At 49.7% G+C, this 17,869-nt stretch overlaps 1 protein-coding gene and 1 long non-coding RNA gene across 15 annotated transcripts in view; one reads left to right on the forward strand and one right to left on the reverse strand.

The window, feature by feature from the left end:
• Positions 1–17,869, reverse strand: part of Msi2 (musashi RNA-binding protein 2) — a 366,538-nt gene that overhangs the window by 8,894 nt on the left and 339,775 nt on the right. For 7 of the 14 annotated variants that reach the window (XM_039087663.2, XM_039087661.2, XM_063270135.1 and 4 more), the window contains one exon: positions 413–621. The exons of 2 other annotated variants lie outside the window; for them this stretch is intronic. In XM_039087663.2, coding sequence (XP_038943591.1) covers positions 413–621 — 209 coding nt within the window. Of the gene's footprint in view, positions 1–412; positions 622–14,846; positions 14,897–17,869 lie in introns of all 14 variants that reach the window. 5 more of the 14 variants (XM_039087667.2, XM_063270136.1, XM_039087664.2 and 2 more) reach the window with 2 other exon arrangements.
• On the forward strand, positions 587–17,863 carry LOC134480852 (uncharacterized). Its single transcript, XR_010055734.1, has 2 exons — positions 587–9,658; positions 11,156–17,863. It is a non-coding gene; the product is annotated as an uncharacterized LOC134480852 (long non-coding RNA).

Below are 17,869 nucleotides of genomic sequence, written 5' to 3' on the forward strand. Positions count from 1 at the left end.
TTCCCCTAACACCTTCCAGGCACCACTGACACCAGTGGACAGCGGATTGGGGACTCTGCCCGCTGACATGAGGGATATGGCATGAGGACTTACCATATACCAGAACATGACTTAGGCTATGGCTCATTCTCACCCAGCTTTTACATTTTTTTTAAGGTATCCTATTCTTACTTTGTATAGATTGTATGAATGGCTCAAGGTTGCAAAGACCAAATGTGATGGATGGGTGAGGTTAACAGAGCCGTCCGTACACTTTCCGCTATATGACTGGGCCAGCAAATGGAAGCTTCAGCTGCCCTGGTGCTGATGGGGGTCACCCTGTCTCTTCCTCTGCCCTTAACTCTGGCCTTTCCTCCCCATGGGCTGTGTGAAGTTGGTGAGGAAGGAGGAGGGCAGCGAGGCAGGTACTTACAGCTATGCCGTGGCCGAAGCCTGAGCCCGGCTGTGGGCTGGCTGCACTTATGTAATTCCCCACTCCGGAGTCCTGGCTGGCAGGGCCGTAGAGATCGGCGACAGGTCCTGGGCTGTTGGCCCCCGGGAAGCCTCCGGGCCGCGCCGGGTTGGAGCCTGCCGGGGAAGTGGGCGCGCCAAAATTCGGTTGAGCACTGTAGCTATTCAGGACTGGTGTGCAGAGAATAGAGCTGGGTATGAGGCCAGAAGCCAGGCATGCACCGATCCTTACAAGCCAAACACTCGAGAAATGAAAAAACAGCTGAGGCCCAACTTCTAACACTCAACCAAGGCCATGCGAAAACATCAGCAGGGACTCAAGAATACTCAGCCCAGGCTACCACTAAGAAGCTTGGAGCTCCAGAAATAGATAGAAGAAAAAAAAAACAAAAACGGTCATTCAACACAGTATGGCAACCAACCGGAAGTGCTTCACTGCCCACCAGGTTATCACAATAGAAATAGATATATATGGAGAGAGAGAGAGAAAGATTTTTTTTTCACATCTGAATTGACGCTCATGCAGTCTTCTAGGTTTGGGCACGTTGAGACAGCATTCACATCCCATGCAAACTACAAAGGAACTAGTTTTAGACTACACATTGTGTTAATATTGATATTAAAACATGACAGGAAACAAAAGCAATTTTGTGTGATTGAAAAAAATCTTTGGGAAAGGGATTTTGAATTCATTTGTGTGTGTGTGTGTGTGTGTGTGTGTGTGTGTGTGTGTGTATTTCATTCCATTTCTCTTGGTTTTTGGATCCATTAAATGACGAATTTGTGTGTGGTTTTTTTTTTTTTAAAGACAAAATAAAAAGATCTCCATTCTGTATCTCCCCTTCTCCCCCGATCCCTGCTGGCTACTACCTCCCCACCCCCTCCATTTATACCCTGCATGAAAACTGGCAATACTGAAGTGGTCAGAGGATGGGATATGTCATGGAAAGTTCAGGCATCTTAACAGTAATGAAGGCGGCAGAGTCCTCTTTTGGGGTGCAGAACAGGGTATGGAGGGAGGGAGGGGATGGGGTGGGAATGGTAACCTGAAGGTTGGCTAAGGCTGGGGTGCTGCTAATGATCCTACAGGATACCCACACACTCACCTCCTGCAGGAGAAGGAAAGGGGGGGGATTTAAACTTTTTTCCCTTTGGTTGAAAAACAAAACAAAACAGGTAAGTAATGAATGCAGACCACACTAACCCAAAAGGCTGACAGATAAAGCTTATCTGACCACAATGCATCTTGGTTACTTTATCTCAGGTAGGAACTCCAGACTGAGGCAAAGAAAGCTTGGACTGCATGTTGGCTACTGAGGGAGACCCAGCATCCTCATAGCCAGAGACTGTGCACTGTGGCTGGGACAGGGGTGGCCAAAGGTGATACTGCCTTAGGCTTAGCCTGTTTCTAAGTCACCACACCTTCCTAGTGAGGGCCCCTGACTACTAAGCAGGTGAATTCTGCCTCAGCTTTTCTACCCTTTTAGTAGATTAAACTCCATTTGCTGTTAAAAAATTCATCATAGGCCTCAGATGGGGATGCACACCTTTAATCCCAGCACTCCGGAGGCAGAGGCCTGCATAGCAAGTTCCAGGCCAGTGACACACTGAAATCCCGTCTTAAAAAACAAAAACAGAGGGGTTGCAGTGATAGATAGCTCAGTGGTCAGGAGCACTGGCTGATCTTCCAGAGGACCTGGGTTCAATCCCCAGCACAGATTCGGCAGCTCACAACTCCAGTTCCAGGGGATCTGACACCCTCACACCAAAGCATATACAATAAAATTAAATATATTAAAAAACAAAAACAGACCACCTCCCCAAACCCCCCAAAACTCCAAGCAATTTCCATCATAAAAGCAAGCTCTTATTGATTTTGAAACTTCCAGCAGCTGCCAGACCTTAGCTAGCATGTTTTAAAGAAACTCGGTGACAGAAATTTGCTTGTCTTCAGCCTTAGAAGGCTTACTTCCTCCTCCTGGCTCCTGTGGTTGTTACAGCTGCCAAGAAGAACATCTTAAGTGTACAGTGGAGTCCCTCTTGCCTGGGGACCTGTCGCTGGAGGCCCTCACTTCTCTTGTGGCTTTGAAGATCATGTAAGTGGATTATTTCTTTCCATGCACTTGTCACGAGAGTGAGAAGAGATTAATGATTCTCCCTTGAGAAGGGGACACAAGATTCAAAGTGGACCAAACCACACTAGGTCCGGCTCCTGCCTCCCTCAGCAGAGGAAAGAGGGGCTATCACCCCTGGATGCCCTTGGGCAGGATGCTCCCCTTTGAAGCACTGGCCAGAAATTAATAAACAAGACGATCAAGCCAGTGGGCTAGGGGAGGAGGGGGAGGTGCTCCAAGCAATAATAGCTTATTTGGAAATGCACTGGCAGCAGGATCTTTTGAATCAAGAACAATAAAATTGCAGATAACAGTTGTCCGTTCTTGCTCAGGAAGGCAAAAAGGGTGGGATTGTCTTGGTGGACCACACTCTTTTCTTCTGGGCTCAGGAAACACAAAGAGCTCAACAGTGGGCTCTTGGTTCACCCAGGCACCAAACCTCCCTCTACAGAAGAAGGAACTGGCTTTGACTTTGGGCAAGAGGATGGGGCGGAGTTGGGAAAGTGTAGTAGTGGAAGATGGAGAGAGAGGTTTCTTTGTTTTTTTGTTTTCTTTCTCCTCTGATAAGATGCGCTTCTAGGAAGATAGTAGACAGGCAATGAAGAGAAGGCAGGAGAGCCTCACCCTTGGAGACAAATCCAGCTAAAGAAATACAAGAGGCAGCAGGCCGACGGAAGAATGCTGTCCGGAGAGCCCTCTATGGAAGGCTTAGAAGACAGGGGGGCTGTTGGTATTCACCCTGCCCCTGGCAACTTTCCTGCTCCATGTGCACCTGGAAGCCTGGCACTTGTAGTCTGGAGGGAATTTTACAAGAAGCTCATTTTAGGCCTACAGCACCCCTCCCTGCTCAGTCATATCCCATCCAACAGCACTCTTGGAAGAGAGGCACTGTGCTAGAAACATGGCTTACCGCCACCTCCAGTTCCACTGGAGTATGTACTTGCTTGGCCAAAGCCCATCCCAGCTCAAGGCTATGCAGCAAGCATCCCCCATGAAGGGTGGAGGACTTGGCTGCTGAGTCCTCACAGAGGGTACAGTGCACAGGCAATAGGTGCCTAGTGTCCTTCTCCAGGGACCATGGAGCCTACACCCACATGGGTTTGGCCACAGAGGAAAGATGTCCCTTCAAGCTCCATAGTCAACATTCATGTCTCTTGTGGCAGAAGAACCACAGCCCAGATAGTGTGATAAGGTCCCCAGGCAAGCAACCTATTTAGGGACCCTGTTCAGGAAGGGATAGGGACAGATGCTTGGTGGCTGTTACTGCCTGCTGAGAGCAGGCGGGTAGCTGGGACAAAGAAATCCCCTCTTTCTGGAAGTTAGCACAACTCCTCACACTGTACTTGCTGGCTACTTGATAACAGGGTCTCTTCCTGTGAGCTGTGAGGGGCAAAGAAGCAGGCCAGAGGTCAAGTTCCCATGAAAGTTCTCTCTGGGAGTTGGGGATTTGACTCAGTGGTAGAGCGCTTGCCTAGCAAGTGCAAGGCCCTGGGTTCGGTCCCCAGCTCCGGAGGAAAAAAAAAAGAATAGAAAGTTCTCTCTGTGAAATGGAAGGCTCCCTTCCCTGGGCACTGAAACTCATTTGGAGGGATCAGGTGTGGTTCCCTAACTCCAAGAAAGGATAGAGCATCACTTTTCATGGGTGAGGAAGGGCATCTTGACTACTGTATGGCTAGTCAAGCTGTGTGTGCGTGCGTGCCTGCGTGTGTGTGATATCGGGAAGTATCATGGAGTGCCGTCTAAGGTGGTCCCTCCTTCTGCACCTCACTGACCTTCAGCATCCTCTGGCTTTTCCAGTCCAGGCAGTGCCCTCGGGGGGCAGGTACAATGGATAGAGAGGGACACTGGACTTGGAGTCAGAAGACCTTAGTTTGACTCTGGCTCTACCCTGACACTAGCTTGTGTCCTTATCTGTGACACATGAGTAATATGCCCCTTATTCAATCTGAGTCGCTAGACTGCTGTGAGAATGAAAAGGAGAAAAAGCTCTGTGACTTATCAGGTATATGCAGAGCCCCACATAGGTCCTGTATGCACATTTAGCAAAGTCCAATAGAGGAAAATGCAATCCACTTGCCATACAGACCTAGAGGTGATTACAAAAGGGTTCAATCCATCCATCTGGTGCATTTAATCACCCTGGACCTGAAAAAAAGGACTCAGGGGTGGGGGGTGCGACATGAAAAGCGGGGACACTTGCTATACCTCAGAAGGCTAGCAAAGCAAGAGGGATGTATTGGAATGAGAGTTGGAGGTATTTTATATTAAATGAAAAGCTTCCTGATGCGCAAGAAAACACCTAGATGGCTGACCCAATGAGGCCTTCCTATCTCCTCTCAGAGATGGGAATGGAAATTGGACCAGCAACCTGCACTGGGAATGCACATCCTTACGTGTGTGTGTGTGTGTGTGTGTGTGTGTGTGTGTGTGTGTGTCTGTATGTGCTCTGCTTACCTGTGGTCAGGAAGGGCTGGGCCAAGAGTGGAATTAATCTTAGTGGGTAGAGAAAACTCACAATAGCCTTACTGTAGGTCCAGGAAAAGAAATGGAAGTCCAGGTCTTTCTATCTTTCTATATTGTCTAAAACTGGGTAGAATTTGACGGGAGCAGCAGAGAAGGAAACCACTCACAGCCACAGTACCCAGGAGATGTTGCATTAAACCATTCAATATCTGAACATGTAGCCTCTGTCTCCTTGTCCAGCCCTTTAGGGTATAGGACCAAAATACCAAAATTGAATAGGGAACCCAAATGATGAAAGCAGGTGAACTCCAGTTTGATGTTGAGAAAGACCCTCAGCCTGTTTTGATCTGTCCATGGGGCACATCATCTACCTAACTTACGAGGGAAGCAACCAGTACGGTTTTCCCATGTGTCTCTAGTCACACCCACTTGTGACTGTGCTGCTACACATTCATTGTGACAGTCCCATCCCTGCCTGTCCCAGCCATAGCTCCCTTGGGTCTTAGATGAAGGTCCCATGCCTGCCTGTCCCAGCCATAGCTCCCTTGGGTCTTAGATGAAGGTCCCATGCCTGCCTGTCCCAGCCATAGCTCCCTTGGGTCTTACACATTACTTCTCATATGACCAGTGTGTATTTCTCTGTGCTACAAACATACTGCAGAGCTATGAGATCCAAGGCTAGGACTTAGGCTATAGACTTAGAAGATGGTCTAGCTTGGATTCCCGAAATGATGGCTACCTAAGAATCAGTGGTCAGCACCTCCCTGCTAGGAATGCCAGGGCAGGAGGTGCACTACTATGGCTGGGCCAAGAGAGGTGAGAGCTAATGGGATAAGAGAGTACCAGGCTGGATTACCCTGTGTAATAGATGAGCAAACGCAGGGTCTTAGGACTGAATCCAGTTCTAACTTGAAAGTACATGTAACTTCAGTCAGGTGCCTGTCCTTGAATCATTTTGGTGCTGTAGACACCTCTCTTACTAGCACTAGCCAGGGATGGTCGGGTGGTGCCTACAAAGACATGGGGGACTTCATCTCTGCTGATGACTGGGGCACCTCCTACTGTGTCTTAAAACAAAGAACCCTGTGGCAAAAAGCAGAGATGCAGTCAGTGTTGGGAGTCAGTAAGTGGGAGAGGACACTGGCCAAGCCCTCACTGAGCTCATCATCCCTGTCAAAAGAGCCTGGACACACTGGGGTCCCCAGAGAACTAACTCAGCCCTCAGAGTCCACCCCACTCTGCTGGGTCCTGTGAGGAGCTGGGACACCTTAGGGCTGGTTGGCATTTGCGACCCAATCACATCTAACGGCATCTTGGCACCAGGGGATCCAGCATCTGGGTGTGGGTGGTAGATGGTGGGTGAGGAGGGTGCTCAGGGCATAGCCCCCCGAGGACCTGTACAAAAGGCTTTCCACTCGAGTAGTCCGTCTTTAATGATTGTGAAGGCACAGGAGTTTAATCCATTTTTGATGTAAGCACTAATAGCTCTGTGTCCTTGAAGTTCAAAGCGGGCGCATACATGTCACTAATTAACCAAGCGCAGAGCCATTCAGCTCCCTCTCATGTTCCTAATTAGGTCTTTAATAACAAACAAACTCCGACCTTAGCAAGAGGCTCCCATTTGTCAGCGAGTCTAGGAGTATGGCTGCTTCCCTGTTTACAGTTGTTCTAAACTTTTTGCTCCTAATCTCAGCCTAGCCTCAAGGGGAGAATCTCACCTCAGGAGACAAGGACCCCTAAGGCCATCCTTGAAGGTGGTCTTGTTGGCCCTGGTAGGCAGAAGAGCCCTGAGGCCACAGGGACCCTAAACCTAGGCTGGTGACTTTCCCCTGCTTCTGTTTGAAGGATGCTAGGTGCCTGTCATGGTCAGGGATGGTATAAAGTTGTAAAACTAACCAGGACCTGAGGCTATGGTTACACATTGACTTTGCCTAGGCTCTGATTCGATGGATTTGAAATATGGCCTAGCAATGAGGAAGTTAGAAAAATGCTGAGATGATCCCAGCATGCAGCATAGCTGCAACAAATCTTTAGGGTGGCTCGATCATTCGCAGCGATTAGCAAGTCTTCTGTTATTGCACGTGTGTGGTGTGTGTGTATGTGTGCATGTGGAGGCCACTGTCAAGTGTCTTTATTGTTCTCCACCTTAGTTGAGACAGAGTCTCTCGATGAACTTGGAGCTCATCAATTTGGTGAAGCAGGCTGACCAATCAGCTCCAGGGATTCACGTATCTCTACCTTGTGGGTGCTGGGATTAGAGATGCAACTGTGCCTCGCTGTTATGTGAGCACTGGGGATCAGAACTCGGGTCCACCCACTTGCAAAAGGACACCCTTTACCAACTGGGCCATCTCCCCTAGCCCCAGGTCTTCTGCTATTAATGAATACTGTTCACAAAGACAGAAGAATCCCAGAAGCCTACAAGTTCCCACCAAGCACACTCAAGACTAGAAATCTGACATACTGAAAATGCGATTCTAACTGTAAACAGAGGCCCGCTTCACCCCCATGCATACTGCACTGGATGGCCTACTGTTCTCAAGGGCACACCCTACACCTCCACGGGATTTCCTGTCACTGGGATGCTCTCGGCTTTCTCTGCGCTCTATCCTTAAGCCACTGTCATTTTCACTGCTTATGTCTCCTAGGACGAAGGATCAGGAGCTTTGGACAGAGCAGCATACAGAGCTGCGGGGTTGATGGGACTATTGGGGACTGGAAGTCTGAAATCCTCATTTAGTGGAGGTGGATGCCAGCCAGGAACCGGGCCCCGCCCATCCTCCTGTGGGTTTATCGTCTGAACTATTCCTCACTCACAGGCATCTCCTTTCCCAGGAGGCGGGTGCACCTCTTGGTGGTTTCAATTTCCTCTTAGCTATTTGAACCTTGAAGGTCAAGACCTAGGGAATGGAGGTCATGAACTCGGTGAGACCCCTACTAGCATGTCCTGGTGAGTTTACTCTTCAAAGCAGGCAAACAGAAAACGAGGTTGGCAGAGGGAGACCTGAAAACCTCAGGGGCTACACCTCCGTGGAAGGTTTAAAGGGTGTTTTTCTGCATTAAAAAGACAATGTGAGGTCAAAGACAGAATAAAGAGACAAGGAGTTTCTTCCAATGTCACGCTGTCCCTGCTGTGTTTCTGGTCTGTTCTCTGTCGGGGGAGGGGTGGGTTAGTTTTGTGACTCTTCAGGGAACCCACCTTTCTGTGTGTACCTGTAAGGCTGAACTCTCCAAGGCCTGGGAAGCCTACCCTCTCCAAGACATAGTCAGAAATAACTTCCAGAAAGAAAGGGAAGCTGGCTGGGAAACTGGCTGGCCTGCTTTCCTCACACATCAGTCTCTACCACAGGCACCCAGGCGCAAGCGTGGCATTCACTATTTGCCATGGACCTGGACAGACCACTTTATTAATATTAATAAGTAGCCAGGAACAAAGGGCCCATTTATTTTTAGCCTTCTTTAATTGTGTAGTAATTACTCATCTACAAAACAAATGAGCCCCTGTTTGCAGTTGCTATGGTACCTGGTGCCCAAGCCTCCCTGAAAGAAGATTGGGCAAGGAGTCGGTTGCGCCTGTGGCCACACCCCCTTCTCCACCATTGGTCCAAAGCACAGCCCCAGCAACTGGGCAGCCAATGGCTTCCTTGCTCTTGGGCTGGGCAGTGTTTCCCAACCACTTTCCAGATGCGGTTTGTGCAAGGCAAAGAAAGGGATGCTGACTCCTCCCTGCAGAGAAGTCTGCCTACCCAGAGATTCCCACCCCTATCCATCACCTCAGACAGAGACTAACTCCTTTCAGCTGTATTTTACCTAAAGGTTCCCTTCAGAAAATTCCCTTCAACCTGGCTCCCTCCGGTTGAACCACACCTCTTCTGGGTCTCCTTTGTCTGACACTGGTCCGAATAGATGCAGGGACCAAATCAAAATGTCAGCCAAAGATCAGCCAGGCAGAACCATGCTGCTGAGTCCCAACAACAGAAGCAGGTGCAAAAATGCAGAGCGTGCCTCTCGAGACCACTTGTAAATGATTTTGGTTATCGTCTCCCCTAAGGATAGGAAGAATTGAGTGGGAACAGCTGCACCTTTCTGTTGAGTGTTTAAAAGTTGCAGTTTGGCTCAGCCGTAGCTAGACTGGTACATCAGTATGTGCTGATAGTGGCTGAGAGCACAGGCTGATGGGACAGGCTCAAATCCTGTCACTGCCACCTCAGATAAGCTACTATCTCTTCCCGGAGCCACAGTTTGTAATCTCTAAAATGGGAAGGAGACTGATGGTGCCCATTTATGGCTTCAGAATTAAGTGGGGGTATGGTGTGCGGGCTTGGTGCACATGGCACTCGACTCATCATGGAGCAGCTACTGGTGAATTGATGTTATTATTATTGTATTAATAAAGTGGGGGAATGTCTCTAATGCCTTCTTGTTAACAGGATACTCTTCTTTAAGGAAACTTCCGGCAGATGTGTATTTTGAGACGTTCGGTTCACCAGGTGTGGTTAATCCCAGCCAGACAAGGACAATGAAAGATGGACGGGACCAGCAGAAAGAACAAGGGCAGAGGCTGCCATGCGGGCAAAGGAATGAGAACTGACAGTCGGAGGATGGCAGTGGGTGACAACTTGTCACTGAAGGTAAAATGGAGATGTGTGTCAGCTCTGGGCCCCTGCCCAGGTCATCTTTCTTAGGTGGTTTTTGTTTTTCTCAGTCTACTGCTATGAAGAATTTGAGCCAATCCCCAGCCCCTCGAGACATAGTGACCCTGGCTGGCTTCTAGGTAGCCCAGTCTCTTTAAGTCTACATTGCACTACTCAGTAGCTGGTCTTCCATTCCCAATCTCTGAAGACCAGGGCCAGGTCTCAAGTACTGAGCTTTGCTGTCTGCTGAGTACTCCCTGACCTACAGCTAGATCTCAACTTGACTGTGTGATCTGTCCTTCCCAGTAGACTCCACAGGCAAGGACCATACCACAGAACCCTTCTGTACCCTAACCTAGCCTCCATCACCAGAGCTGAGACGGGGCTTATCAAGTAGAGGGGCGTATGAGACCTTCTGTGTAGATACCTACTGGTGTGCATTCAGAGGCTACAATGTCTAGGAATTGTTTGTGACTTGTCCATCGCCTCCATGCTACTCTGAATAATGCTGCCAGAGTATGTCAATCACGCACCTCTGGTCTCACTTCCTGCTATGGGGTTTCCCTACTTGTTGCCCAAGTGAATCCAGGCTTCACAGCTGGGTACCACAGGCCTTCTGCACTGGTCTGTCCAGCTCTCCAACACCACCGGATGCTCACCCCACCCCTACTGTATTTAATTCTCCAGCCACAGTTAACTGTTTGCAGGGTTTCATATTTACTCTCTTCTGTTGAATCACATCCCCACCATGCTCCTCCTGTGTATGGAACAGGCGTCTGTGACTGGGTTTTTGGTGGTGTAGTGTCATTAAGCACCCACCGTCTTCGCTTCAGGCTGGCTGGTTCTTCTTAAGGGTGGGAAAAGCGCTGGTGTTCTACCATAACCCTCCAAGAGGGTGGTATGAGCCTCTGGTCATTACTACAAGGTAATTTTCTTTCTCTTTTTCAGCCCCCGAGCTTACCTTTGGGGTGCAGTCCTTCCCCCACCTCCACTGTATAAAAGCCCTTTGGTTTAGAAGGAGACAGATCTAACGCTCAGTGACTGGTTCTGACAGCACAGGCCTTGGCCAATCAGCATGAAGCTGGACCACCATCTGAGCTGCGTTGCACTGTGCTGTTCTGCATTTGTGAAGCAGATCTCATACCGCTCAGGCTGGCTTTGTATCTGTTGTGTAGCTAAGGCTGATCTTTGAACTTCTGGATTTCCCTCCCTCTGACTGCTAAGTCTTCAGGTGTGCACCAGTCTGCTGGGTTTATCCAAGGCTGAGGGTGATCAAACCCAGGACTTCATGCATTCTAGGTTAAACACACTATCGACTGAACCACCTCCTTTTTTAGGTGGGATAGCATGACACCCCACACAGCTGTAGCCATCAAGAGGAAAAGCAGCTTATCTAAAGGTACTAAAGTTAGAGGGTAGCGAAAGTCAATAGAACTACATAGAAGAGTCTGGAAGACCACACACTTAGAGCCTACCCCTCTGTGGCTCTTTCAGGTTCTCAGCCCATAAATCCTCTATGAAACACAAACAGCTAAAAGCATCGTGACTCAGGCCTAGTGATGTACCTACCATGTCCAGTGACGACTACTGTCCCACACTTGGTAAGTATCAGCTGAATTCAGCTTTGGCAGATGGCCTTGGCTCTGTTTATACAATCTCCATCTGGAAGGCTGGACTGTGTGGAATGACCCACAACTAGACCTCAGGGCTGTCTGGGTGTTCCCTGTACAGCTGACTGTGTGAGGTGTCTGGGTGGCAGGTCTATGGTGGCCATTTCTCCACAGGACTCATTTCAGGAGGCCAAACACCTGTGTCGGATCCAGTGCGCGTCAGCTTGACTCGAGCCTGTTTCCAGGTTACCAGGAGTGCGACTCTGGATAAGTCACATCGACATTCTGCAGGCCTGCTCTCAGGAGAAAACATGTAAACCAAGCCAACCCTGCTTTCCTGTTTAGCTCGTGGCTTAGGTGTGGCTGAATATAGTTATCAAAGCTCTTTGAAATATATGGCACCAGGACGCCTCCAAGCCTCTGTCCCTCTGATGGTTCTCATCAACCCTAGGGCGTGACCACCTTTCAGGTCTGTCCACAAATGGGAGCGGGTCCCTAGGCCTATTGTGTTCTCTCTGCTTGTGCAGAAGACTCCTTGACAGTTGCGCCTGGGCTTTCTAGCCAGTACTCGAACGACAGCTCACCCTCTTAAGGGACAGTCAGGAATGTGTCAACTACTGAAAACCGTTCCACTGATTTAAAGACCATTAACATTCCCCCACTCCATCTGCTTCCAGATTAACTTATACTTCGGTCTGGACTTTAAGGCTAGTCGCTAATTGCTCTAGAGTTCATTTATCAAGTGCATGGTATTTCTATTACAAAATTATTGATTGGAGCTGATGTACTGTATCCTCAATGGGGCTGGTCCGAAAGCCCTTGGAGAATGAATGAAGCCGAGGTCAGCGTCAGAAGCCTGCGCACGTTATTATAGACTCTGTGGCGTTACTTAAACCTCACTGCCAGTCTTTGTGGTTAAAGCCCTGACTCCTTAGAAATGACAGTTTTAATGACAACCTGGGAAAATAGGTGCTCTTCAGAACACAGGCCAGGGCTTGAAAAAGGAATACTGAAGTAACACTGTGGGTGAGCCAAGTCCAGCTAGTCGTGGCACCTTGTCCTGCCCCAGTGGGTCATACCTTTCTTCCCCTCTGACCACTATACTGATTCTACTTATGGCAACAGACATGACTGTGTCCTAAGGAGAGGCTCTCTTCGTGACTTTGCCCACAGATAGGCCACAGCCCCCCGAAAGGATGTATCTTTGCTGACACAGGTTGAGAGGAAAGCAGAGAGCTGTCCTGTGTCTCCCACTCTTCATCTCCCATCAGATCTTGCTGACAGAAGTGCAGAAAAGCTATTCCCAGAGCTGAAGCCACACACTGATCCCCCCAACCCATTCTCTGTCATGTATGCATGTAGGCAGGTATATTTACCTGTGCGTGTGCATGTGTGTGCAGTTCAGAGGTTGATGTCAGGTATTTATCTTATTTTTTTTTTTGAGACACTGGTTTCTCACTCAAACCAGATCTTGCCGTTTTAACTTGCATGGCTGTCCCATGAGCCTCCAGGATCTGCCTGACTGCCCACGTAATGCTGGGGGTTACAGGTCTGTGCTATCACAGTCTGCTATATCTGGCTTTTCTGAATTTTAGGGCTCAGAAGTCAGAACCTCATGTATGTGTGGCAAGTTCTTTACCAAACAATCTCTCAAGCCCATTTTCCCATTTTATAATGGAGTCAGAGGTGGCACACGATTTCTGCTTGTGTCCTTTCAGTGAAGGCTGTGGGATGCCCTCCAGATGGGAGACAAGGCGGGGACAGGGGAGGGATGGAGAGCTTTGAGACACTTTCACAAAGGTGGCTGCAGAGACCCAGAACCATCTCGGAAGGGCTGGGATGTCCTGCCAGTTTCTTGGGCCCTATCCTCCTCCACTGGTTTAGGAGAGGCCTCACAGTCCTGTGGTGGGCATGCTAGTCTGCCCACTTGCTTCCTGGGCTGGAACTCTGAGGGCTCTAGACTACAGGCACCGAAGCTGTCCTAGGATGCAGGTTAGTAGCCCGGGGTTCTGCTCTCTGGTTTCTGTTCCCATTCGCTGCTCTTACTTGCTAGGTCAGTTTGCATCTGCAGCAGCACTGAAGCCTAGTCCCAGCCATTTTCTGCTGCCTGCCTCCCCTGTCCCCAGGGAGACCATGCTGAAGGATGGCTCCTCCTGGGTTTTTCCACATGGAGCCTTTGTGTCCTCATTCTGTCTGGCCCGGCGCATGCTCAGTTCTTTCGTGTTCTAACTGCCAGACCATCCCGAGCTTCCCCGCTTCCCCCAACAAGACTTCTGTTTCATTCTATCATGATATAGCCTTTTGAAGATGTTATGGGTTCTGTGACTCTTTTCCTGAATTCCATGTCCCAAGATAGATAACTTGTATCCTATGGCCCTTTCTGATGGTAGGGTTTGGTCAGAGCCATTATGCACCTTGACTTGACATGAAGATTCTGGGTCTAAGAAAGTTAGGGACAAAAGCTCTAAGGTCTCTGGTACTCCCTTTGTGGAGTGTTACATGCAGAGAAGACAGAGTGTCCAAAGATGCTTGCCCACACATGCCATAGGGAGGACAAAGGCTTGCTCCAGAAAAACATTTCTAGGGAGTCCTAGGGGGAACGGGTGGCTCTTCTGTGGCTGTCTCAGGCCTACATGATTCTCTCTTCCCTGAGAAGCTGTGTCAGTCACCACTGGGAGGGATGCTGGACCATCGCTCATGCCATTGGCCCCTTTCACCATTACCACTCAAAAGAGCCGGTGTCAGCATCTATCAGAGTCAAATGTACCCGCTGTCTGCAAGGGCCGAAGCTCTCAGTCTCTTTCTTACCACACCTTACCTCCCTCTACCCACAGGAACAGATGACACAGGCTGATCTTTTCATAGGGACCTGTGTCCCTGAAGGGCTCAAGGAGAAGCTGGGCTTAGAGGAGGCTGGCTGATGGCCTTAAAAACAAGAAAAGATCTGTTGCTTTGGTGGAGAATGGTGTGGGAGAGATAAGAACTCAGAAGAACACGATGACTCCTTCCGACTCTGGCTCCCCTTGCTTTCGCTATGGTGAACACGGAGTTTGTTGGGCAGGCTAGAGCTGAAGGGGGTGACCCAGTGGAGAGCGTGAGGAGAGGTGGTGGTGGCTGATGGCGAGCACATGGATCCAAGGCCTTGGCGACATTGAAAACATGGAAGCCCTTCTCTTCCTGGTCCCCATGCTACCCTTCAGACAGCAGTGTTGGGTCGCACCCTCGGAGACCCTGTAGTATCAACTCAACAATGCATGTTCTACAACTACGGCTACAGCTATCAGGACATCTACTACAGTGCATGCATTTAGTTCAGTCCCACAGATACATACAATCTAAGAACAGGCAGGGGAGGTGTGAAATGTTTTACTAGACAACAGGTGTTTTGGAGTTGTAACTGATAAAAAAAATAGAAAAACGTAAAGTGTACAAAAAAAAAAAAGAGAGAGAGAGACATTTCTTGAGAGTGGGATGAGTTTGTTTCTTGAACTGTTTTATCTGAACAAGCAAAACATGCAAACCAGCTGGTACTAACAGGAAGCTGGACACTGAGAGGGGAACAGGTGTGGACAAACCTTCCTGCTGAGCGTGCTCAGAAGAGTGTCTGAGAGGACGTGTGCAGGTCCTAGTGTAAGAGAGGCGGGAAAGTATGCCTCAGACACTCTCTCACCGCAGCCCCAACCAAGCAAGAGAAAAGACAACAGAGACATGACTGCTCACACTCACCACCACCGTCAGGAACTTACGTCACTAGACTGGAATAAAGCTGGCAAGTATAAAGTACAGTAAGGGGTCCTGGCTGGGGCCGGAGGGTGGGTAATACCAGGGGAGGGCTGCTCGGCAAGCTCTAAGAGTCATACACGGACCCACCAATGAGGTCATCCCAGAATAAAAGTACCCTGAAAATTGGTACCATTTTTTTTCCTCAGGTTGGGGGCGGGGGGGGGGGAGGAGGTGTCAAGTGTCCAACCAGATTTATGTTTGGATGGGACGTGATGGGGGTGGTGCCGCTGGAACTGGATGAGCACAATCAAAATAAACGAACTCTCGACTGAGCACGAGAAAAGATGATGTTTCAGACTGCCAGGTGAACGTGAAAGGAAAGTGACCACTGATAGTGAAGTTATCTAGGAGTCGGCAGGGAGGTCCCCTGCTGGGCCTGTGCCCTGCTCACCTCAGGTTCTGGGGGAAGTAAGGAAAGGTAGGCAGGCCAGCCCAGAGGAACAGGCAGCAACTCAAGGCCTCCCCCTTGACTGCCTCAATACCACAGCCCTGACGGATACAAGTTGCCACCCCGAGAAAGATCCAAGCTGCCTCCCACCCCCATGGCCCTTAGTAGGTGCTTCCTAACATGAGGAGGAGGGAGGTCAAAATAAAGGGGTGGGGGGAGCGGGGGAATTAAACCGGTGGGGCTAAATAAAAATGACCAAAAAAAAAAAAAAGTTGCTCTCAGTAAGACGTCTAATCCCTAACCCAAGTCCAGGAAGCAGAGACACATTTCCTAGAGTCTGTAGTCATTGTCAGGTGTGGCATGGTGCTGATCGATGGATTCTAAGGAGATTATAAGGATTCCTGATACAGAATGCTTGCTCGGGAGGCCGGGGCAGGGGCAGTCTTAGCTTTGGGGGACGACCTGGGAGTAAGGTGAGGCAAGGTTTGAGGAGCTGGTACAGGGAAATCTGGATCATCCAGTGCCTGGGAACCCTCTGGGACCTGGTGTAACACATACACTGATGTATGGCTTTCCTCAATTCACAACAGAGTATTTGTCAATGAAGGACCAATCAAAGGTATATTAACTGGCCAACCTCTTCCAGGCTCAGAGTTTGGGTCATCTTCTAGAAAGAAAGTGACAGTCCCCCTACTGGCCAAAATATGTTAAAAGAAAAAGGCAGAGTTCCCTTCCCCAACTTGACAGCTTTGGTCCAAGTCCAAAGGTGGGGCGCTGGGCTGGGCTTCCTGGTCTCCATACACAGATCGGGCCATGTTCTCTATGGTGGGCACAGCCCAAGCCTACTTGGCAGAGCTGGGCGGTTCCCCTTGGGTGGGTACCTCAAGCTGAGGATTTACTCCTTGTACTAACCCAGGCTGGGGTGGGCAGGGGTTTGGGGAGCGTCCTCCTGAATACGATTCACTAACAGTGCAGCGATGAGCATGGCTGACCTTGATGGCCTGTGGGAGATTTGGCTCCCGATGGAAATGGCTACAAATAAAACACCACTGATCCGGGAAACAAAATGTGTGGTTGGAGATGACCTTGAGGGTTAGGAGTTAGAGGGATGGGTGAGTGGGGTTCCCGCCTGGCTGGGGAGGGAGGAGGGACCTGTGCATGGGCAGAGTGGCAGAAGGGGGCACAGCCCGGGGAGACGGCTCTCAGACTCGCAAAGAATCCCATGCTGCCCTTTAAACTTGCCATGGAGTCAAGGGGATCGGGGTGGGGTGGGGAGAGAGGCAGGGTTAATTTCGGGTTAAAGTTTAGTTTCATAATCCAAGTTATCAAAAGAAAGAAACTGATCGGAGAAAACAAACAACACTCACAAATTTCAAGACTGTTCTTTTGATCTTTCTCCCCTCCCAGGCACAGGTAGGAATGAAGCTTTTTGGTTTTTTGTTTTGCTTTCTTTTTTTTCATTCCCCCAAAGCATTCATAATAACCCCCAAAACCAGAAACATGAAGACATGATGCAACTGTGCACCTGTCCTAGGGCCTGGGAGTGGGGAACACCAAGGGACACTGGCCAGAGGGCAAGGTGGGACCTTTACAGACTAGAGTGGGTAGAAGTTGAGAGAGCCCAGCTCTCTGGGCTTCCCAGCCTGCCTGCCAATCACAAGTTCTCTGGCAAACTGCCCCTCAGTAGCCCCCACCTCAATTAATTCTCTCCCTGAACCACCCCCAAAACTCCAGTGGATATCTTGGGGGAGGGGATCCTTTGTAGCTTGGAGGCCAGTGCCAGTTTGCATGGAACGGATTTTCTCTGACATTTTCTAATGAGTCTTACTATACCAGTTTGGGTTTTTGGCATTTGCCCTCTGGGCCTTTAACGATCCATTTCCTGGAATCTTCCCCAGCACCCCACCCCGCCCCACCTTCTGCAGAGCCTAGTTCTGTTAAATCAGTGCTCCAGAGCCCTGCCTGACGGGGCAGAGTGTTAGGGCAAGGGTGCCAACCTGGTACCAAGCTGCTCAGTGGAGGGAGGGGCAAGGTGGAGAGAGCCGCTGTCGGCAGGGGTGCCCAGTGCATGGCAGGGAGCCCTTGGCACTTGTGGCGGGGTGACATACCCCGGTTCTGGTTGGACCTTATAATATTGCTGGGAAAGTGGTCCCTGGCGACTGGACAAAAGTCATGGGAAAGAAAGTTCTAATCTCTTTGGTGGGCTACCTGACTGAAAAGAGAGTCTGGGGTTCCAGGGACTCTCACAGCATGGCTCATTCCTTTGCTTCCCTCAGGGATTGGTTCATCTCTGGCCTCAAGTGGAGACAGAGTAAAAAACCCACCTGCCAGGCTGGGCAGGAGAGGGAGCCTACTTTTACCTCTTTGGCCTGGTCAGAGATCAAAAAAAAGGAACCTTCTAAACCTGCCAGAGCCATGGACATCAGT

The sequence above is a fragment of the Rattus norvegicus genome, chromosome 10 (assembly GCF_036323735.1).
Source record: "Rattus norvegicus strain BN/NHsdMcwi chromosome 10, GRCr8, whole genome shotgun sequence".
NCBI classification, from domain to species: Eukaryota; Metazoa; Chordata; class Mammalia; order Rodentia; family Muridae; genus Rattus; species Rattus norvegicus.